We start from the raw sequence: 22,252 nt of genomic DNA on the forward strand, positions 1-22,252 counted from the left end.
TATCAGCGACATAAAGCCTGGTCATGTGCGATGACCATCCCCCTACAACTGGCATATTAAGGATAAGGAAAAGGGGGAGACCTTTTTTTGTACAATTGAATGCATTCAACCAAAATGTGTCTCCTGCATTTAACCCAACACCTCAGATTTATAAAATGTTTAATATGTGTTCCAGGCTTATTCGATCCCAAGTTAAGTATCTGACTACAATTTTGGTCAGCTCGAAACAGGGCCATGAATGTATGAATGGACTCTATCCCATTGCCCACCATTGCCCACCTCGGTTCTACCAAAAGTGATTTATTTAAATATTTTCTAGAATCATACTTTTATAACCTGTTGTTACAGGTCATGTTTTATTCATTATTGAGAGAGTTGCAACTTGGAACCGCAAGCATTATAACCCAGCAAGTCCTATCAGACATTCATTTCCATGGCCCATTAATATTGTCTGAGTGTAATTGATACACTCATTAAATTGAAACACAAGGCTTATGAACAGTACGCTCATTGTGTTCCAGGCACTTACCTCTCAGGCTGTACTAGTGAGTAAAAAGGTTTTCCCCTCTGGAAGCCCACCAAACCAGGGTCAGGATGGGGGTCGGGAGGAAATAGTAAGCGTCTCATATCCTGCGCTGAGGGCAGAAACAGGTTCTTGGGGGAAGTGGCGGCTGCTCCAGTGATCCCATTAGGCTTTGGTTAAGCCTGTGTGTCAGTCACACCACACCTCTCAGGAACCAGAGCACATACGGGCCAAACTCAGTTTGTCTGGGGTGTCTGACAATATTCCGTGGCAATAAATGCACTGCAATCCATCCATTCCAAGCCTATTTTGGCCCACGCAGTAACTTCTCACCCGCATGCGTTCAAAAGATATTGAATTCTCGTTGAATTGGGTAATGAAAACATATGATTTTCATTGAAAATAATTGGGAATGGCTGCATAAATATATCCAGACAGGTAGTTTTACACCAGACACTTTTAAGCCATGTCAAAAAGCCATAGAGTTCACTTAAAAGAACAAGACAGCCCTCTGCTGGTAACGAACAATAACAATGTGAAATAGCTTTTCAGCTCCATGTTCTCGTTACCACCCTCCGATAACAGTGCTGCATTTTCCCTCAGACTACAATTATCCGAGTCAAATAGATTTCCTCCCTCCCTACCATCTCATTTCCAATCGCCTCCAAGGTTCCCAGAATTAACACTGCCTGTTGCTGTGGCTGGCCGAAAAAAGTGTTGCCATGGAAACACAGACAATGTTATACTCTCCCTTGAGAGTCGGGCAGCTCTATAATCTATTCCCCTGGCCGTCTGAGGCAGTCTGCAGAGATCTGACTTGGTATCACATTAACCAGGGCTTCAGGGCACACCTCACTAACCCGAGAGGAGACGTACTCCAATTGGTGAAAGAAAATCTGGATGAAAAGCTATTAGAAAGGACAGAGAACGTTACCACGACTCACAACCCAGAGCCATAACCAGATGGATATGTACCCCCAGAGGGCCGAAGTACGAGTCATTGATAATATCATGGTGAATTGAAAAGAAGCTGACACTGGTGATCTTGATGCTCCGCAGAAGATCAATTAAATCCGCGAAGATGCTGCGTCAAGATCACCAGTGTGCTGAAGTTCCTTTTCAATTTAGCACCGTTTTTTTAAACCGCGCACCTGGTAATTCAATAGCCACAACAGGTGTGCGTTATACTTTCTCAATGCGACTCACTGCGAACAGACGGACTTGTGAACTACAGGATGGAAAATATACACATTTTTAAATAGATTTTATTTTTTTCCCTAATAACGTTGAGAAAACATCCAAACTGTAACGCTCTCCCGCGAGCGTGAAGACGGCGTGAAAGTGAAGACGGCGTGAAGTCTTTTGTGACCATACATCAGGTGTGGCAAACCCTCCTTCCTGGAGAGCCGGCTTTTACTCCAGCCGTCCTACGTCAGCCAATCAAGATCCGGAAGGAGCAACTGGTGAGCTATAGTAGGGCGGGAACAAGCAGTCCCTGCTCCACAGCTGAAATCTCGTCGTGTTTTGGACCGATACGGATACATCGTTAGATATATGAATCGAAGTCGTCAGACAGAAGAACAAAATAAAGTCGGCATCAACACAACAGAGAATGAAAGCAGAAAACCCACGCTCATCTTTTTTTGAGTGGACATCTTTACCGCACCGGATAGAATCAAGCTCAAGCAGATCGCCTTGTGCGATGAGAGCATTGCGATGCACATTGTGTTACGGCAGATAAGAATTTGGCGAATTCTCCCAATACCACCTTCATTTAGCCCCATCAACAGCAGGGTTTACTCACAACCCAATATGAAAGTGCTTCGTACAGGAAGTTAGAAAATCTGCAGCCCGTCACTGTCAGCCAACTCGTTTCGAGACTTGTACTGTTCACCAGAGTAGCCTGTGTGCGGCTAAAATAGTTCAGTTCATATCAGTCCCCGGGGTTACCAGCGCTAACCCAAGTACAAGCTTTCATTGTAATTCCTCAAACCGTTGCTCAGCGTCAGAGCGAGCTTAGATGAGCACTTTGAAACATGTCAGTTAAGGGCAGCCTCTAACCATTAGGTACGAGACCCATCCTACTGTTCATAAGAGCCTCAGTCGCAACTTTTTTTTTTTTTTTTTTACCTCCACAAACACTGTACAACATCTATTTTGATCATATAATCCCCATTATACAAGAATAACGTGTATTTCTCCCCCCCCCCATAATTCATTGTGGTATGATTAAGACATTAAGTGTACTCTGGTGTAGGGGTCTGTGACCCACTCCTGCTGTATCAGCGGCAGCCACAGTGGAAGTCTGCGTTGGGGTCCAGCAGGAGGTTCTTGCGGTCGCGGTGCAGGCAGTCCAGGTGGTACCAGGCGTCGCAGTCGTCACACTGGACCCACTGCACCGTGTCCTGCTGGGGCAGGCTGCAGCGAGGTGCGGCACATGGCTCCACCCCCTGGGACACTCCCTCCACCTCGTCTTCTGAGGACGACGACGACGAGCTCGAAGAGGATGACGACGAGGAGGAGGAAGACAAAGGAGGGGGAAGGGAGGGCCGCGGAGGAGGGTGCTTCCTTGGTCTGCCCCGCAGCTTGCTGGGAGGGAGGGAGAAGAGCGAGGTGTGAGCGTCACATTCGACTTTCAACGTATTCACTATACAACACAAAAAAATACATATTTGAGAATGTGACGTGAGAACGGAGCGTATTCGTTTCCAGAGAAGGAAAATGTACAATGAGAAATAGTCATATATGATAGAGCAAAGTCACTGTAGTTTGGATGCCGTCACACGAGGGCATTCTTACCCAGAGGTGATGTGAAATCTGGCAAACTGCCCTGCCCGTTCTCCATCCTCTTTGCAGATCCTCAAGGATGGAGACCCCAGGGTGTAAGTCTTTCCTCCCACCACCACAGGGGAGTAAACTGGGGCGCTGTGAGCCCGTTGCCTTCCCCGCCCAGAGGATGGCGGCGGAAAAATATGCTGCTGGCGAAACACAGAGACGTTTGGGCCAGTTCTTTGATTGTTTGGGTCAATCTCCCGCCTCTGACTGATGTTGAAGGAAACATGGTTGAGTTTGCCGTTAGCGACGATGGTGTGACAGTTTGCGACCGGTTTGGGCACAGGCACGTGTTTCAGTTCAAACTGGCGTCGTACATCCTGGTCCGTTTTGGGTAAATGAGCGTGGAAACCCTCAGATTCTGACTTGTAGAGGCGCCTTCTCTTCGTCCCACTCGGTCCGTCTTTCACTCTTCGGTGGTTCCCGGGCTCGTCCGAGCTGTCATCCTCCAGAAGGACAGTGTGGGCTGACTTGCGCCTGCTCTTGGATGAGGGCGGGAGTGACTTGGATGAGACCACAGAGGTAGTGGGTGGAAAGGGAGGAGGGGTGGAGGGCGGGACCAAGGATGTAAAAGGAAAGAAGGTGGAGCTTGCGTCTGTGATATTGCCGTCACACCTCCTCTTAAACGTCCAAGGAGTCCCAGTCATCTTGCTCAGGCTTCCGATGGAATTCAGAATGACGGTCGCCCTGTTGATATCCAAGTTGGCCACCGCCTTGCGGTCCAGGCTCGTTCTGATTCGGTTCTTCAGGTCGGAGGAGAAGGTGCCGGCCTTTGGGATGGTGATGGCGTCGAAGTCCAACGGCCGCACGCTAACCTTCTGGAAGAGGAAGTAGAACTCTGGGCTTCCTCTCTCTGATTGGCCTCCGAAGGTGAGCGTGTCACCATCTGAGAGCTCCCATTGGACACCTGGCTGCAGCCGGACCTCATTCACCCAGGTACCTGGCATGGGAAGGTGGAGAAGAAAGCTCAGATGAAAGGCTAGTAGAAGAGTTGAATGAGACCTAAGGAAACGAAACACAAGTGTGTGTAGTTCTAGAATATGTGACAAGAAAAATAACAAAATAAATATTAAATCCCTCCCAAAGATAGAATGACAGACATCATAGACTACATCACAGTTTAATGTCTCTGGTGGTGATTCTTCAAAGAACGGTGTACTGTAATCATGTGGGATGGTGTGGAACTCACTATGGCTGCTCCGATCCTTTATCTGCACCTTCCAGCCCCCCTCGGCTGCTCCCTCCGCTTCCCTCTCAGCATGCAGCTCGGCGTGGATCCGAGACACAGACGTCGAGTCCAGTGTGACGTCACACAGCTCTGCCTCACGGCCCAGCCGGAACACGGAGTGGGTCAGCGCAGGCCGGAACGTGTACAGGTCCCGGGCTGAATCCGTAGAGGACGAGCCGATTCTCAGCAGCTGGAAACACGGCTGGACGCCGGACAGCATGGCCGCGACTAACTGATCCCCACCCCAGTCAGTAACAGCTACTTTCTTACATAGAGCTTTCCATTGCTTAAATAGCACTTAAGTCAGTGAATGTGATAACAAAAACATCTGTCTGTAATGCTGGTAAAAGCTTGGTTGTTTGTATGTGGTGTTGAATGAATTTTAACAGATTAAACATTAAAACTCTCGTTTTAACAGTCAAACATATCGTATACAATCTATAACCTGCACGGTTATTTGCTGAGTAATGTCACCGAAATATCAGTTGTAAGGCCGTGTACATTTGACTAAGCTAAGTAACTCAGAAATTGACACGTAAAAGGCTGGGAGCTAGTGCTGGCAGCTTGAGGTGGTTCAATCTGAAAAGACAGAAGAGGGAACGTTTGTAAGACAGCATGCCCATATGACTCACTCAACCTGTCTACACCATAGATAGTTAACTTGTTTATATTGCTAATATAATCAATTATGACCATTTCATATTTAACAAGTGACAATCTATGGATTGATGGCAATTTAGCATCCTATTGCCTAGTGATGGGGAGCAAAAAAGTAGATAGTTACTACTTTGGACGATATGTCGATACTTTGACTACAAGTATCGATTTGTACATCTACCTTTTGCTAGGTAGTGTTAGCTAGCGCTAGTCGGCAGGACCGGTGCCAAAACTCTGGTACAGTATTTTTTTTATCCTATAGCTTGTTCTCCATCTTTTTAAACATGAACCTATTTTCATTACTTATTTCCCCGACTGATCAAAGCCAATTTTCTCATGCTCTCTGCAGAAGACATAGTGAGCAATATGTTTGAAACATTGAATCACAATACATATGATATTGGCACCTAAGTATTGTGTTGTGAGGTCCCTGGCAATTCCCAGCTCTATTGCCCTATCTGGCAGCCCTGGGCCCCCCTTTTGTAGGCCCACATATCAATTTCCAAAAACGAATACACACACACTTCCAAAAATATATTTTAGGAACTCAAATCGGGATCTCAGCTTACCGTTGAGAGTTAGAAGACACCAACGCAATTCGAAATGTGGTTGTGCATCAGCAGTTTCTCTTATGATGTAAGTCAGAATTGCAGAAAGGCTACGGCCAGGCCCTGATCACTGTGGCCTCTCATGATGAGTTCAGATTGTGGCCCCCATCAAAGTTGCCCATAGCTGCACCTCAGAAAAGTTGTATAAATTTTAAAAATGCATCAAAATAGACTTTACATGTAGTTGAATTGTAGGTACGACCTTGCCGTTATGAGCGTTCACCAATATGATGCACATTGTTCTACGAAAAACGAACAAACTGCATGTAGCTAATAGCTAACGTTACTGTATGCCTGACAGTGCTGCTGATTTGCTAGTGTAGCACAAGGCTCGTGTGGTGAAATGGCACAGGGACAAAGCAGTGGACAACAAGTGAATCACTTTTGTTAGGTAACTAGCTAAATTACAACGAATAGTTTTGCCAAGATGAATATGCAAATGTCAACCAACTAAACCATCGTTACACCGCATCATATTAAGATGTCAAAATACACTACTTGGGAAAAAGCATTTCACAATCAAGGCGTAGACAGCCGGATAGTTCCTGTAATCCACATTGAAAGTCATACCTCCACAAAAGTGGCTCGAATCTGGCGCACTTGAACTCTTATCCACTGTCTAAATATGATGCTGCTGCCGCCGATTGTTTCAAACGGTCTATATACTTTAGTCTTTTGATAATTTATGTCCAATTTAAACGTCGTTGTTTGCTGAACGGAGATTTTCGCGTTCTTTTCCCCCAGGAAGTCCTTTGAAATTTGGCGCGCCATCCAGGCTTCCTTGCGCTTGAATCACGCCATTTCCGCCCGCCTCTGCTCTGTCACTCACAGCTGTGGCATAGTTTTAAATGAAACTCAGTCACTGCAGAGTGACTCGCAGGTGAAGTGTAGGTAGGTAGTTAGTTAATTGACAGGCTGTGGTGTCTGTTGATTTAAGAGTTTTCCTGTAATTAAGACAGGAAATGATTCAAGAAAAATAAATTGATAAGGTTTTTAGAGCGTTTCATACCACGTGGCTTCCACCTTAGAACAGTGCACTGCAGAATCTGCAGTAGCAACAGGTTGTAGGCCTACTACACCAGATGATGTGATATAACCAAAGGTTGTTGGTGTCCATTACTGAACTTAACAGGTTTGCCTATACCAAACAGCGCCATAGATTTTGCATCTAATCTGCAACTCCCTTTGTTCTTGATTCTGGAAAACAATTTCTTATACATGAGACATGGCCACACGTAGAAGTAGGTGACCAGGCGACTAAAACAGATGCATGCAGTAAGCATATCTCACTCGATACAAAACATGTATTTACTATCTTCCTGAGTTTTATATGGTGTTTGTAGAACCACCTGCAATTGGATACAGACATTTTATAAAGTTTTCCTTTATAAACTGTTTTCCTGAATCGAGAACAAAGAAGAGCATCACCAAATGCAGGTTAGTAGAAAGATTGTTGGTGAAGTTTTGTACAGGCAAGCTTATAACATTCAGCAATGGACACCAACAATCTTTGGTTATATCACATCATCTTGTGTAACAATCTGTAGACACACCTCCAGTAGGCCCTAGGTCTACTTCATTATGGAAATGACTTGCCCAACCCTCCTACGCTAAGAATGTTCCCTAATGAGTTTACCTCAGCTCAGTATTTTCATTATATTGGAAGAATATTATTGCAGATATGGCACTGACACAAGACACAATTATGGCATCCTTTTCCATCTGTCTCTTCAAAATCCTTTAATGTACACTGCTCATTCATTACAGAAGAACAAAAATATTCCTAAAAATTCTGTGCATGATGCCAAAAGTATAACATTTTCGAAACGGTTAATTCTAGCACACAAGGGCATAGTTGTTCGTACGTGATAGCGAAGTATTATAAAAGTCAACGATAATATAGCTAGAGAGCCAACAGTATGAATTCTGGACTTAAACCTAACAGGCAAGTTTGGGAAGTAATTCATTTGAAATGAAACAAAACAATAAAATGCAATCATAATAGCCAAGGTTAGCACGCATCATTTCATTTTCAGAAGCAGTTTTCCTGATTACATCTGACATCTTTTCCCACCAAGGTACCTGAAATAAACCTGCCAGGTATACCATTCAGCTGAATTCAGCTATGGACTTCGGCCTTGTGAACTCAACCCTGAGGTGGATCAAATGGACATAGATTGCTGAATACTAAATACTACTAATAATGAATTACTTTGTAATGAATGGTCATACTTTGTTGCCGAAATCCCACGTTTTCTACCGGTACATAGCATAAAGTCACTCCAGACTTACTCTCAACTCTGGTTGACCGTTTGTTTTACATACCATGTTGGCTGACATCAATATTAAGGAAATAGAATCATTGTGAAAATTGCAGAGGTGATTTTGTAATGGCTTTTGCGGGCGACGTGTACATTATTCCAGTCTGAGCCATAGTAATATTGACAATGAGAATACCTCTTTGACTGCATGAACAGACACCAACAAGATAGTATTTAAGTTGCATTTTAAATATGGCAATATTCCTGCTGTCTCACAGGCAACCTACGGCTCAACATGCAGCAGTAGTTTTTGGGTACACTATAGCTGACAGCAGTTATCTGCATAAGAAGAAAAAAGTGTAGTATTAGTTAAAGTAGTCGTGATACTAAGAGTTCTTATGAAATGTTCAAGCATGTCTAGCATTTTCCCAAAAAACATTCTGAGGTTCGGATACTATCGTGTGATACTCTAGGTAGATGATGTGTGATGCAAAAGAGAGAAGAGAACGAGAGACAGAAAAATAGGCATTTTACTGCTATTATGTCTCCTCGATCACTCAGTCTAAAGGCATCTCCTACATTACGTGTATCAGTATAACTACTGTGAACTTAGTGAAAGGATAAATTACCCAACTCAGGGATATAAAATCTTGCATAACTTTGCAGTAAGAAACAGTATTGGCTATACACATGCAATATATCTCGGCTATATACAAGAGTGCTTGAAAGTGAGCTTTGGGTAAGATTTGTAAGGTAAGATTTTTACATATATATATCTTTGTTTTTCAGTGCTAACGCGCAGATATTGCTCAAGATTCAATTAAAAAGCAATCCCCCTTTAATTAGTTAAAATAGGAATGGGTCAAATATACCTCATCAGACTATGGATTCAGTAGCTTGTTACCTGATATGAAAGGGATAGCTTTAAAGGTGGCTTTTACATTGTCTTTAGTCAAAGTTGTCATCAATTCTAAATAATTAGTGCAAATGAAACACCAATTGAACACAAATCTATAAATAAATGATATTCTACAAAACCAATATAATAGCCGATAGAATAGCAACGATCAAGTAGCTACATCATATATGATGAATTTACACGTAAGACATTTATTTACGCTGTCCGGCATTCTCATGTTGCATTAAAAACGATTTAACCTTCATTTTCAACCAAAAAAAGGAATGTAGAATCATACTTTTTATTTTGTCGGTAGTGTTATTTACAACAGCTGCAATTCAATTCATTTTGAACATTTTTGTTATACTTTTAACGGTTTCTCATGTTATATTTGTGCTTTTTCTTTCAGACACCAATCATGTCTGCCTTACTCAGTTGAGTTCCACTCACGGACATCCTAAATCGGTCACAACACGAGGTAGCGATATTGCTAGCAGACGCTGTCCCCCAACAACAGCTATGCCGCGTCCCCAAATTCCTGGGACTGTTACACCCCTTCATTCCCTTTGTTTTGACCTTTTTAACATGATCATGTGTACACACACCAATTATCGACATACAGAATGCCCTCGTTAATAATATGCCGAACCTGATTGGACTAGAGTTGAAACCAATGGGAATCCTTAGTGGAATGGTTTGTCAGATGTTGTAATGTGTGTATTAATATAGTGTTACTGAAGAAAATGGATGGTGGATGACTTTGCAATATATATTTGCAGCAAATGGACAAACGGACATCTCTCACTGATGTTATCTGAACGGTTGGCGAACGGTTTCTGCGTTTTTCCTGTTCAGACTGAATATGTTGAATAGATCCAGGATATTAGGCCTATTTTACAGTACAATTCTCATAGGACTTAAGACAATACAATAATCTTGAAATTTCAACAGTTCAGCAACCACGATGTTGGATTAAGAATCATGTTCTGTTTCTTATAATCTAGTCGTGCATCCTCACCCATCTGAAATACAATGTGTTTGAAAAAATGTTGTACTGAATTGAGATGAATTAGCGACTGTTAGTCGTTTAGAGATTCTGGGTGGGATGTTTGGTTCAAATAAATGAATCTGACAGTACATAATGTGTTGAAAGGAAATGTGCAAACCTTCTCCCATAAAGACTTTGATAAATGCAGCGGCAAGGGCATTGAATTGTAATAACTTTTCTGGCTTTGTTGGCGCGCCAATCTCAGTAAGCGATGTGTTTTCAGTCTGTCAGGAAAGTTGGCTTAATCGCTAGCATTTATCAATTTAGCACTCATTTTGGGCCGTGGAGTCAGGCAAAATAGGAATGAAAAAAGGGGGCTTCCCGAGTGGTGCAGTGGTCTAAGGTACTGCATCGCAGTGCTAGCTTTGCCACTAGATATTCTGGGTTTGAGTCCAGGCTCTGTCGCAGCCGGCCGGAGACCCATGGGGCAGCACACAATTGGCCCAGCATCGTCCGAGTTAGGGGAGGGTTTGGCGGGCAGGGATGTCCTTGTCCCATCGCGCTCTAGCAACTCCTGTGGCGGGCCGGGCGCAGTGCTCTCTGACACGATCGCCAGGTGTACGGTGTTTCCTCCAACACATTGGTGTGGCTGGCTTATGGGTTAAGTGGGCATTGTGTCAAGAAGCAGTGCTGTTGGGTTGTGTTTCGGAGGACGTGCTCTCGACCTTCGCCTCTCCCAAGTCCATATGGGAGTTGCAGCGATGAGACAAGACGGTAACTACCAATTGGATACAAAAATAAGGAAGGGTGACATCATGCAGGTCATTCATTGTCAATAGGTCTGCCTCATCATCTTATCACTCCCGAGTCTGTCTTTATTAAAGGGCAACAATCCAAATGTTTAGGTCCCTTCCAACCAGAAGTCCCTGTTCCAAGGCTTTTTCTGCAGTGGCTGGGGTTGTAATGAGAAACATGCCCTTATGTAGATGGGTTCAAAATGGAGTGATGTGAAGTTGCCGTTGTATTAGTTCCGGGTCATTTGTGTTGCAAGCTAAGGGATGTTTAAAACATGTGTTTTACTGGATGATGTCATCAAAAGTGGCAGAGATTTGGAAACGTTGTTACATGCCCAGGGACACTACAAGCTTTCTTGCATAGCATGGTGTTATTCAATCTACGAGGCTTGTATCAGTTATCAAGAATTAGCTCTCTATAGAGGCTATATGCTGAGACAAGCGCTTTCTCTGAGTTGGTGCCAAAGCCTTGCCTGTAATTTCTGTCATGTAATGAAATTGTAGCGGTATAGGCCTAAGTCAGAAACTATGGGCTTGTGGTTGTCAGAAGTGTTATTTACCAATATTTTTTTAGAAAATAAAGTTGTCTTTATTGGTTTTGTTAGTCTAGTATTACAATTTTATTTGTAAAATTAAGTTGGTCTATTACCCTGGGCCTATGTCATACATTTTGCTGCTATGTCTATGGCCCCACATACATAGTATCAGTGGTAGGGACATTCAATGCTAATAAGAAAGATGGATTAAATATGTTGTAGATCTGTCATTTTTGTCATTATAGGAAATCTGGGATACATTTTTACAGGATTATTTAAAACATTTTTTACTTTGATATCAGTGTGCACTCGTTCCTTTTGGACATTTTAATCTTGCATTTTCCCTTAGTCCACCAAGTTATCTTAGATATTATCTCTGAGTCTGTGGTTCTTAATACTTAGTACTATCAGTAATTAATACTATCAATTCCCTCTTGGGCCAGCTAAGGATACATTCTAGCTTTAAGTCTAATTTAAAAACATGTGTAACGGGGGTCAGTGTGCTGTTAACAGCTTAGCTTCCTCCACAGTCCAACTGCCACATACTGGGCTCGAACTAGTGATCCTCTGCTTCACAACACACGTGACCGCCCTCCTTGACAACATTCCAACGGGTTGATCCACCCAGAAGGTGCCAAGTGGATGGCTCCATCCGCGACATTTCAACCTAGCTCTTAACACCGTTACACATGCATTTCCTGTATGCACAGAATTAATGTTTTCTAATGAGCTAAGTTCTTGTATTTTTCCTCTTTAGAAAGTCTAGCGCATTTAGACTGGCTATTTTTACACCAAGTAATTTTTTGTAGCTTTAGGTTAAAAAAAAAGAAGCAGTGATCGGGATTTGGGTCGTGTCTGTGTGAGTGGGGGAGTAATTGAGGCTGAAGAGTAAAGATTGTTAGGGTGTCCGGTGGTTTGTGTCTGACTTTTAGGAATACAATGCAGGTGCTCTCAGGTGATGGTGTTCTCTGCGGTGGCACTGGGAATCAATGGGCTGCTTGCTTAATCGCCAGGCTCAGCAACACTGTCGGCTGCCTTAAGTCCTCCAGCCAGCTCGGCGCCCCTGGATGTCATTTCTGGCGTGCTGTCACCCATCAGGTCTTCTTCAGGGGCGTCGGCCTCAGAGCGGGCCTGGGTCACAAGGCTGGGGCTCATGGCCGAGTCGGGGTTCCGGTTGGCGCTTTGATCTCCCTCTGGGATGACAGTGGCTGCCACGCTGTCAGAGTTGTTGAGGAGCAGCTTGTGGGAGGTGAAGGTCTGGGGCACGTCCGTCTCGTATTCGCTGTCCAACGGGAGGCCGGAGGAGTTGAACTCTACCCCCGAGTCGCTCATCTCCAGGAAGTTCTTGTCCGAGGAGAGAGTGTGGTAGCGGCCTGCTTTAGATACCTCCAGACCCTGTGGAAGGAAAGTCGTGTGGGGGGAGGGGTGTGTAAAGAAAGGGTCAGCAAAAAAAAAGAACATGAATGATTCATGATGTTTCTGCAAATGTCGTTTAGGTACTGCTTGGCATGGAGGTTATTTTCAGCCTTTTATGGAAACATTACCCCCTGTATTTCTGTTTATGTCTGTCTTTATTTAAAACATTTGCAATTGTAATGGTGGAACCTGTTTTTCTGTTGCAACTCAACACGCGCACCGGTAGGCAACTTCCCACCCCATAATGTTTCCCTGAGCCCTGCTTACCTTAATAGTGACCTCCGTGCTTTCTGTGGCATTGCTGTTGTCCCACGTAGACGTCAAAGTGGACTCCTCAGCGAACCGCGTATAGGCCTCTTGAACAACCTACCAACAACAGCACAAGAGGGTCGTATTTTAGCAGGAAACCACGGCAAGCACACATTACAGTAGCAATCACAGGTTCACTTCATCATGTATACTGCGCGTCATAAAAAACACATACGGGTAAACAGGAGTTGGCGGGGAAAAAATGTACATGTACTGCACATTAAGCTCTTATATCGATGTATAAGATCGTACGGTGTGTGTATATATATATAGAGTGACAAGTTGAGCGACTGGAGTTGTTGGTGTGAAAAGAACACCCTGGAGGTTTAGAGGAGCAGGCTTCGGGGAGCCATCGTTCTTGAGGGACAAGGAATCGCATTCTAGTGTGTATGTCAGGAGAGAGCGAGAGATGAGGTAGATCAATCGATTTTTATGTCGGAAACGCTCCGGAAACTGCTGTGGGGAGCGCAAAGGCAATCAGACAGGCTGTCCAGGTTTTGTCGACCTAGTCTCCAGAAATCCATAATGAAGTGGGACATGAAGCCTCGCTGCATATTGATAGTGTCGTCTAAGCCTCCAGAGCAAACACCTTACAGGGGAATTAGAACAGTTGAGGCCCCTCACATCATGTCACAATATATACATGTAAGTTATCTACGGTACACCACTTTCAAACACAAAAATGTATAGCATCAGGTGTACAGAAATTACACAGACACACACGTAGACACAGACAAATAGAAACAAACAGAAATGGCACAGCTTTGACACAAATGTCTGTTGGGCTAGTAGCTGATTAAGCAATAGAGTTCCCTTAAATTTTTGGCAATCAAGAATACAATCTTACTTGGACATACAGTATCGCATACTTTGAATAATTACTACAGTACTTGAATTGGCCCGGCTTCTCGAACCCAGATTAAGCCTGTAACTGGACTAAAAAGCATCCTCAACAGAGATTCACCGTTGAGCATGTGTTTTAGACCAGGAGTAATCTGTGTCCAGAGAACCCACCCAGTGTGTACTCTTAAACTACATGATCTCATAATGCCTAATGCTCTTGCTCGATGTACAGTACAGTAGTTATTTGATGCACTAATTCATGTCTATGAACTCATCTCCACAGTATTCCTAAACCGACATTATGTCTGTATACTCTGCATGTAGGCTACTGTAAGTGTGCCACTAACTAGGTGGACATATGTACCACTGCATGTACCACTGCATGTACCACTGCATATAATCAAGAAAAACAGTGGTAGATCTAGTCCAGTATCACCAAGCCAATTGATATGTTAATCGCCACTGCCCCGATCTTAGACAGACGCACAGTAGATTCACACACGCACAAATCAGCACATACTCACACATACACATAAATACATGTTTACCTTGTAACTCTGCCCCCCCCCCCCCCCCCCCCCGAACAACAACATATGTGCATGTGTGCTTGAGAATAGCTGAATCGTATTGGACGGCTGCATCTGTATGCTTATTTGCACTGAGGCTATGCCTGCAGTTATCATGAATTATCATGAATGAGTAACTGCAGTTATTTGTCAGCTTGGAGATTTGGCGAAAGGAGGGAAGGGTGAGGAATGGATGGCACAGACAAATAATCACTGACGGTGGTAGGAGGCCCACACAGCATAGTGACGCTATGACCATCCCCAGAGCGTTAGTACAAACACCAATACAGATTCATCCACTTAACACTACGGAATGAAGCCAGAACACAGTTCTCTCACCAAGCAGAGGCTCCGTCGGAGGCTCCTTTAAGAGGGAGAAACGTAACCAAAGGCAAATCGTTAACTAGATTTTCCCCAAACTTGTAATTAGGCTGACATCTATTGGGTGGACCAAACACATAAGGATTGAGATAAAGATGATGGGGGGACAATGGCAACATTGTGGGCTGCAAATGTAAAAAACACTTCAAGTTGCCACTGATGGGTTCTGCGATATGGAGCGAGCGATGATATATGTGTGATCTCATTGTGTGACAACAGCAACATTGTGGGCTGCAGACAAAACACTTGAAATGGCCACTGTGATGGAATCTGCCGTGTGGAGAGAGTGATGACTAATGATATGTGGATGATCTCATTTTGTGTGATTCAAAGCGCCACACATCCAGGAATCCGACAATGGGCAGGCAGGTTTTGTTCCATGGTGAATTCCAGCGAATTAACAAACGTAAATTAGGGCCTTAAGTGTAGTCAAAGCTATATATCTGAGACTAAAAGACGAACACAGGAATGCACTCTAAGGAAAAGAGAGTGGGACAGACAAAGGTGCACACGAACACTCACAAATACAGTTAGATGTCCACTGACATCTTTCTTTGACCATATTTAAAAGTGATCATTTTACAGAATTACATGTTGTTTTCCTTACCCTTGTAAGCAGTCTATGGACAAGGTATGACAGCAACGCATGCTTTAGCTTTGTTAAACTTTTTAGCATTTGTGGCACAAATCCAATGCAAGTCAATGGGAACAACGTCAACATTGTCACGTCCAAATCATCTCTAAGTAACTACAAAACCAATTTTAAGATACTTTAGGATGATTTGGACATATACTCATGTTGTTCGCATGGACTTGCATTGGAGTCGTGCCACTAATGCTAAACGGTTAGCAGTTGAAACAGCGGCCAGGTAAACTAAACCAAAGCATGGGTTGCCGTCATACCTTGTCCATAGACTGCTTACAGGGTAAGGAATCCAATATGTCTCACTATCCCTCTAAGAGGGGTTACCATCACCAATATTTCTCTAACAATCACTTTGCATTCTGCGACCTGTGTCATAGCAATACAGCATTTTCATTTTGGAATCATATTGGGCCATTGTCGCAGTGTGCTATGTTCTACGAGGATATTAGGCTTACAATCAGAGTAACATGGTTCCAGAATACTCATGAATAACCAAAACGTGAAAACTGCGCTCTTGAAGAGACAATGGCCGATAATTGTTCATGAATGTAGGTGTTTCGACATGAGAATAGCACACAGGTTTGATAAATCAGATGCTGCCTAACTATAGTAAAAGGGTTGCATCGTGGTGTCTTGAAGTGTTCACCCCTGTTGAGGAAGCGTTTTGGGTGAGTTACCTTGACGAATGCGTCTCCATCCCCCTTGCCCGCCTGCTGGGCGATGAGGGCAATTTGCCTCGCCTTCTCCGCCCGACGGCGCACACTGGTCAGGCAGGAGAACAGGCACACCAGCAAGAGGAGGACCAGGAAGCCCAGTAAGGAGAGGATTGCAACATACAGCGCGGGTAACTTATAAGCTAAAAGAGAGAGGGAGGATGGAGGAAGGAAAGGGAAGACAAGGAGGCAGAAAGGAGGAAAGGAACACCAAGAAAAGAGGAGAGACGGATGACGGGGGAGGTGAATGTGGAGAGTTCCAACATGAAAACAATAGAGTGAAATAGACAGTCCGATCGATGACAATAACAAGAAAGAGAAAGGAAAGACCATTAAAAGGGGTGATACATGGATCCATATGCTAAAGCCCTAGTCTCCTCTCTGACAACCCACGGTTTACCTTCTACCTCCAGGTAGATGTTGGTCACAGGGAACCCCAACAGGTCTGTCACTCTGAAGAGCCCTGTGTCACTGAACCGGACCCTCTCCAGAATGCACATGGAGCCTTCTACAGTCAGCCTGCCGTCCAGTGAAGGGTCCAACGGCACCACCAGCTCTCCTTGCTCCAGTATGACCCGGTCCTTCCGGTCCCAGTCTGGAGTGTACAGGAGGTTGACTTTGGTGTGGTCCACAAACAGGTTGATCTTCAAAGTACTGCCATATGATAGGTGGACGAAGTTCTGGTGCTCTTTGGAACAAAGGGGCGGGACAAAAAAAGGATCAAAGTTGTCAAATAGTTGTTTTTGCTCTTACCTTGGCCTGTGTCTTTCAAGCTTTGTTTACCATATTTTGGCCACACCACTAACCACAATTTCAAAACCCCTGGATCAAGTATTATCTCCCTTCCATCTCTGGCATTGACCACTCCCTCTCGGACTGTGGTCTTCCTCCTCTCACCTTTCACGTTCAGGCATGACCTCCTCCTGACCCTCCCGTCGCGGTCCAGTACGGTGAAGCTACCTTCGTCTGTCCCCTGCACCATGCTTAGAGTCACCCTTTTCTCGGACACACTCAGACGGCCCTTGTACTCTTCCGCTGGGATGGAAGTCTGGTTGAGCAGCACCACCGCCGGTGGCTCCGTGGTCTGATTGGCCTGGGCTTGACTGGGCCTGAACTCCAGGGTGATAGGGCCCAAGATGTCGCTGAGCGGGATGTGGTATGTCTCACCGTACTTAACCACCTGCTCCAGCGCGCAATCTGCCAGGGAGCACACAACGGCACAGTACTGTCACTCTGGGCTCAGGGGGAGTATTTTATTCCTATACAGTTGCACTTGCATCAGAACAGTGATCGTAATCGATTGCAGGCCAAAAAAAAATGCAAGGAACTCTCATTTAGATCGATATCTGCGTCTAAGAAATACAATCTTAGACAGTGAATGTATTGGATAAACCCCGATAAGTAGGAGGTTACAAACAAGTCGATTTCAACGTTAGAAGAAAAGTTAGAAGAATTTAAAAAGGACAGAAGATTATTTAACTGTACGGTGATTGGAAGAACAGTACCCCTGACGAGGAGGAGGATGTGTTTGACATCGGCAGGCGCCTCGGTGTTCTTGATCACGTACATGCCCTCGTCCTCCTCCCCCACATCCTCCAGGATGAGGTGCTTGAGGGAGTTGAGCTGGGCCCGGTGGCCCACCACCCGCCCGTCCCTCATGAGGACCACCTCAGCGGTTGGATTGGAGGCGGGCTTGAAGAGAACCTCAGTGCTGTCTAGGGATGGGAGTGGGATGTGCACATCCTCGCCGAAAAAAGCAATCCTGTGTTCTTCTTTGACTGAAGACAGAGAATGGAAAGGAGGGTGGAGATTGATTAAAGGGACTCCAGAGTATAAGGAATAATATGTCTGAATCAGGGAAACGTTAGAGATGGTATTCATATTCAATCTTCAGGTTTTGACAGTCATAGACAGAATAAACTGTAGATCATGCATGACTTTACCTTTCAGGGAAGCAGTCAGAACTGGAGAGTAAAAGAGAGGTTTATTTTAGTATTACTTTATGTTCTTTGTCAAAGATCCTTCAAGAAGTTAGAAATTCTTTGTTCTGCTGGAAGAGAAACCAACAGAACTTGGCAAATATCTCAAAGCGTTTGCAATGTAAATGCCCTAGATTCTCACCGCCAAAAATAGAACTGCTGTCAACAACATCAAACCCTCCATAAATTAATGAGGGGGAAAAGGAACAGATAATAAATGACTCTAGCAATTTTGTACTCATGTGAATCAAATCTGATGTAATCATGTGACTGTGTCAAACTTTGCTTTATGCTCTTTCAACCTCTCAACCTAAATCCCTGGTGACTAATTCTCCAATATACTTACCAGTGCAGAACATGGCTCCAAACACAGCAACACCAATTATTTTCATCTTGATTGAATCTCTGAAAACACCAAATAATAAGTGTTTTTTTTTTACAGCAGGATATTGCTTATCTAAATATGGATTTAATTATTGTACATGCATGTAGAGATATGAAGATTCACTAAACATAATAGGGTGTAGTTTCAATCTGGACATGAAGAGCTCATATTCAATCATGTACTCCCAGTAAATTCTACTGTAACTGAAGAAAAAAAGCCCAAAAAAACAAGGTGTCTGCAGTGGTATTGACATCATTTCCTGAGGTTAACAGGAGTGGCTTGTAGTTCCCCAGGGCATTAGTCAGCTCTTTTGTATGATGATGAGGCTGACCACCATTAGACTAGAGTGGACATGAGCCCAGGCTCAGCCCACCATTCTGCTTACAGTGAAAGGAGATGGGAAGGAGAAGGAGTTAAGTGGCTCCAAAGATCTAGCGTACAACCATGAAAGAACACAGAGTGCTGTTTAGCAAGCATTGTCTCTTTCAGCGGCATAAATTAAGAAATTACAGCACTAGCTCTTCCCTATTTGCATCTCATATTCAGGACAATCAAAGTGTAGCCAGAGTTTTGAAAGCAAATGATTTACAATGGGTTGTCTTTAGTATCTGAGAAGAAGGATGCTAATCTACGTTCGAGTGAAGCTTGCCTTGAGCCTGTCGCATGCAATAACAATGTACATCAATCAGAACTCTGAAAGGTCTATTTATCTATTTATCAAATTCAGAGCTGAAATTGTTCACCCCAATTTCTCGCACATATATCATCAGTTTGACATCCCCGTGCTGCTCTTCCTCTACTACACACTCTCGCGCGAGCAGCATCCTCTTTCTTGTGCTATCTCTCAGTAAAACAGTGTGCAGTCTTATACACCGGTGGTGCGACAAGGGTGTGTCACGCTCCGCTGCATGGGCTGTCCCAACAAGATAATACACTGTTGTAATGATGATGACTATATTGCTCTGAGGAATCTGAAAGACATAGAGGAGACTCCTCCTCGCTCCAGTTAGGATTTTTGTCACGCGTGTGGATTTGTATTCTCTCTTCAGTACAGTGAATATGTGATCATACCAAACACTTGCTCAGCGACTATGCTACATTTGCCATCTGTCGTTCCCATTAATTACGAAGCGTAACGATTGGGTGTCCAGTCAAGGTGTCCACGCATTAACGCATTGGGCAGGACATCAAACGAATAATGAAGAATCACCACTTTCACATTGAACTACCATTCGTTTATCAATTACATAAACGATTGAGGGGGGAGAGGGGTGGACGAACCCTCCTCATAGTGTTTGTTCTGGTGTTCATTGTAAGGATATAGGCTACAATCTGTAGATGCAGAGAGGGCGTTCAACCTTCCCAAATAGCATAAGTAGCCTATGAAATGCAGCCTGGTGCCCAACAATAGTCATTGTCCCCGTTTCTATCTTCTATTATTAGCCTTTGTTTATGGGAAGTGCTATACTCTACATGTAAAATAATAATGCTTTTTTAAAATGTGTTCTAGGTGAAGATGAAGGTAATTACTGTCATCCTACCCGATTCTGCTGCGTTATTACCGGTAACACGCCCTAAATCACGCATATTTGATATAGCTGTTAGACATGCATAAAAAAACAGCCAAAATACCAGCCAGCAAACGAAAAAACTGTCAAATTTAACCCATACATTTCCAGGTAAAATAAAAAACCGCTAGAACTGAGCAGATACCAATGAATCATAATTCGATGCTGGTAAATACCTTTCAGACAGGCTTGGATCCGAAAACAGCAGATGGGACGGGCGGTGCATAGGAAGTAGGGTTTTCTGCTAAATTATTATTTTTTTCTTCTTAATATCGTCCCCCTCTCCCTCACCCCCAACCCGTCAAATAAAGGGACTTCAATGCTGTTACGAATCGGGATGATCTGGAGAGCCTCGGTAGGTGTCGGTTTGTGGTCTATTAATGATCGGTGGAGCTCGTGCAATTTCGTTAGAATCCGGACTCCGGAGGTTCGGCTCTGCATGATATCCCTTTATAAACTAGGTGGTTCGAGCCCTGAATGCTGATTGGCTGACAGCCATGGTATATCAGACCATATACTGTTAAAGGTCCCCAAAGCACACACATCCCTGGGACGCTCCTCTTTTCAGTTCGCTGCAGCTAGCGACTGGAACGAGCTGCAACAAACATTCAAACTGGACAGTTTTATCTCAATCTCTTCATTCAAAGACTCAATCATGGACACTCTTACTGACAGTTGTGGCTGCTTTGTGTGAAGTATTGTCTCTTCCTTCTTGCCCTTTGTGCTGTTTTCTGTGCCCAATGATGTTTGTACCATGTTTTGTGCCCCTACCATGTTGTGCTGCTACCATGTTGTTGTTATTATGGTGTGTTGCTACCATGCTGTGTTTTTAATTTTTTTAATGTTTTAATTGAACTTTTATTTAACCAGGTAGGCCAGTTGAGAACAAGTTGTCTTTTACAACTGCGACCTGGCCCAGATAAAGCACAGCAGTGCGACAAAAACAACAACACAGAGTTACATATAAACAAACGTACAGTCAATGACACAATATAAATATATATATACAGTGTGTACAAATGTAGAAGATTAGGGAGGTAAGGCAATAAATAGGCCATAGAGGCAAAATAATTACAATTTAGCATTAACACTGGAGTGATAGATGTGCAGATGATGATGTGCAAGTAGAGACACTGGGATGCAAAAGAGCAAAAAGATAAATAACAATGGGGATGCAGTAGTTGAGTGTGCTATTTATAGATTGGCTGTGTACATGTACAGTGATCGGTAAGCTGCTCTGACAGCTGATGCTTAAAGTTAGAGAGGGAGATATACTGCAAGTCTCCAGCTTCAGTGATTTTTGCAATTCATTCCAGTCATTGGCAGCAGAGAACAGGAAGGAAAGGGGGCCTAAGGAGGTGTTGGCTTTGGGGATGACCAGTGAAATACACCTGCTGGAGTGCGTGCTACGGGTGGGTGTTGCTATGGTGACCAGTGAGCTGAGATAAGGCAGGGCTTTACCTAGCAAAGACTTATAGATGACCTGGATCCAGTGGGTTTGGCGACAAATATGTAGCGAGGGCCAGCCAACGAGAGCATACAGGTTGCAGTGGTGGGTAGTATATGGGGCTTTGGTGACAAAACGGATGGCACTGTGATAGACTACATCCAATTTGCTGAGTAGAGTGTTGGAGGATTTTTTGTAAATGACATCGCCAAAGTCATGGATTGGTAGGATAGTCAGTTTTACGAGGGTCTGTTTGGCAACATGAGCGAAGGATGCTTTGTTGCGAAATAGGAAGCCGATTCTAGATTTAATTTTGGATTGGAGATGCTTAATGTGAGTCTGGAAGGAGAGTTTACAGTCTAACCAGACACCGTGGTATTTGTAGTTGTCCACAGTGTCAGAACTGTCCAGAGTAGTGATGCTAGGCGGGTGCGGGCAGCAATCGGTTGAAGAGCATGCATTTAGTTTTACTAGCATTTAAAAGCAGTAGGAGGCCACTGAAGGAGTGTTGTATGGCATTGAAGCTCGTTTGGAGGTTTGTTAACATAGTCTCCAAAGAAGGGCCAGATGTATACAGAATGGTGTCGTCTGCGTAGAGGTGGATCAGAGCATCACCAGCAGCAGGAGCAACATCACTGAGATATATAGAGAAAAGAGTCAGCCAGAGATTTGAA

At 43.9% G+C, this 22,252-nt stretch overlaps 2 protein-coding genes across 3 annotated transcripts; both read right to left on the minus strand.

Moving 5' to 3' along the window:
* Positions 1-1,771: 1,771 nt before the first annotated feature.
* Positions 1,772-6,686, minus strand: LOC110496213 (transcription factor 19). Its single transcript, XM_036952773.1, has 5 exons — positions 6,419-6,686; positions 5,810-5,972; positions 4,545-5,162; positions 3,323-4,295; positions 1,772-3,112 (listed from the first exon to the last, which is right to left on the minus strand). Exons 3-5 carry the CDS (start codon positions 4,801-4,803, stop codon positions 2,806-2,808), a joined length of 1,539 nt encoding a protein of 512 aa, XP_036808668.1. The 5' UTR covers positions 4,804-5,162; positions 5,810-5,972; positions 6,419-6,686; the 3' UTR covers positions 1,772-2,805.
* A 3,978-nt stretch (positions 6,687-10,664) lies between these two features.
* Positions 10,665-20,559, minus strand: LOC110496214. Of its 2 annotated transcripts, none has more exons than XM_021571985.2 (9): positions 20,308-20,559; positions 18,525-18,583; positions 18,143-18,163; positions 17,705-17,977; positions 17,097-17,396; positions 16,600-16,887; positions 16,164-16,342; positions 13,009-13,107; positions 10,665-12,720 (listed from the first exon to the last, which is right to left on the minus strand). In XM_021571985.2, exons 1-9 carry the CDS (start codon positions 20,355-20,357, stop codon positions 12,328-12,330), a joined length of 1,662 nt encoding a protein of 553 aa, XP_021427660.2. In that variant the 5' UTR covers positions 20,358-20,559; the 3' UTR covers positions 10,665-12,327. The 2 variants fall into 2 exon arrangements, with proteins under 2 accessions (XP_021427660.2, XP_021427661.2); XM_021571986.2 differs by lacking the exon at positions 20,308-20,559 and adding an exon at positions 20,105-20,288.
* Between the last annotated feature and the right edge of the window lie 1,693 nt (positions 20,560-22,252).

Source organism: Oncorhynchus mykiss, chromosome 18, assembly GCF_013265735.2.
Source record: "Oncorhynchus mykiss isolate Arlee chromosome 18, USDA_OmykA_1.1, whole genome shotgun sequence".
Classification (NCBI taxonomy): Eukaryota; Metazoa; Chordata; class Actinopteri; order Salmoniformes; family Salmonidae; genus Oncorhynchus; species Oncorhynchus mykiss.

Excerpts from the sequence above, each read along its gene's own strand:
- LOC110496213 (XM_036952773.1), bottom strand. The coding sequence starts at position 4,803 with ATGCTGTCCGGCGTCCAGCCGTGTTTCCAGCTGCTGAGAATCGGCTCG. Across the intron at positions 4,296-4,544 it reads AAAGGATCGGAGCAGCCATA|GTACCTGGGTGAATGAGGTC; the intron begins GTGAGTTCCACA and ends TTCCCATGCCAG. Across the intron at positions 3,113-3,322 it reads AGATTTCACATCACCTCTGG|CAAGCTGCGGGGCAGACCAA; the intron begins GTAAGAATGCCC and ends CCTCCCTCCCAG.
- LOC110496214 (XM_021571985.2), bottom strand. The coding sequence starts at position 20,357 with ATGCACCGCCCGTCCCATCTGCTGTTTTCGGATCCAAGCCTGTCTGAA. Across the intron at positions 18,584-20,307 it reads GATCCAAGCCTGTCTGAAAG|AGATTCAATCAAGATGAAAA; the intron begins GTATTTACCAGC and ends TGGTGTTTTCAG. Across the intron at positions 12,721-13,008 it reads GCACGGAGGTCACTATTAAG|GGTCTGGAGGTATCTAAAGC; the intron begins GTAAGCAGGGCT and ends TTCCTTCCACAG.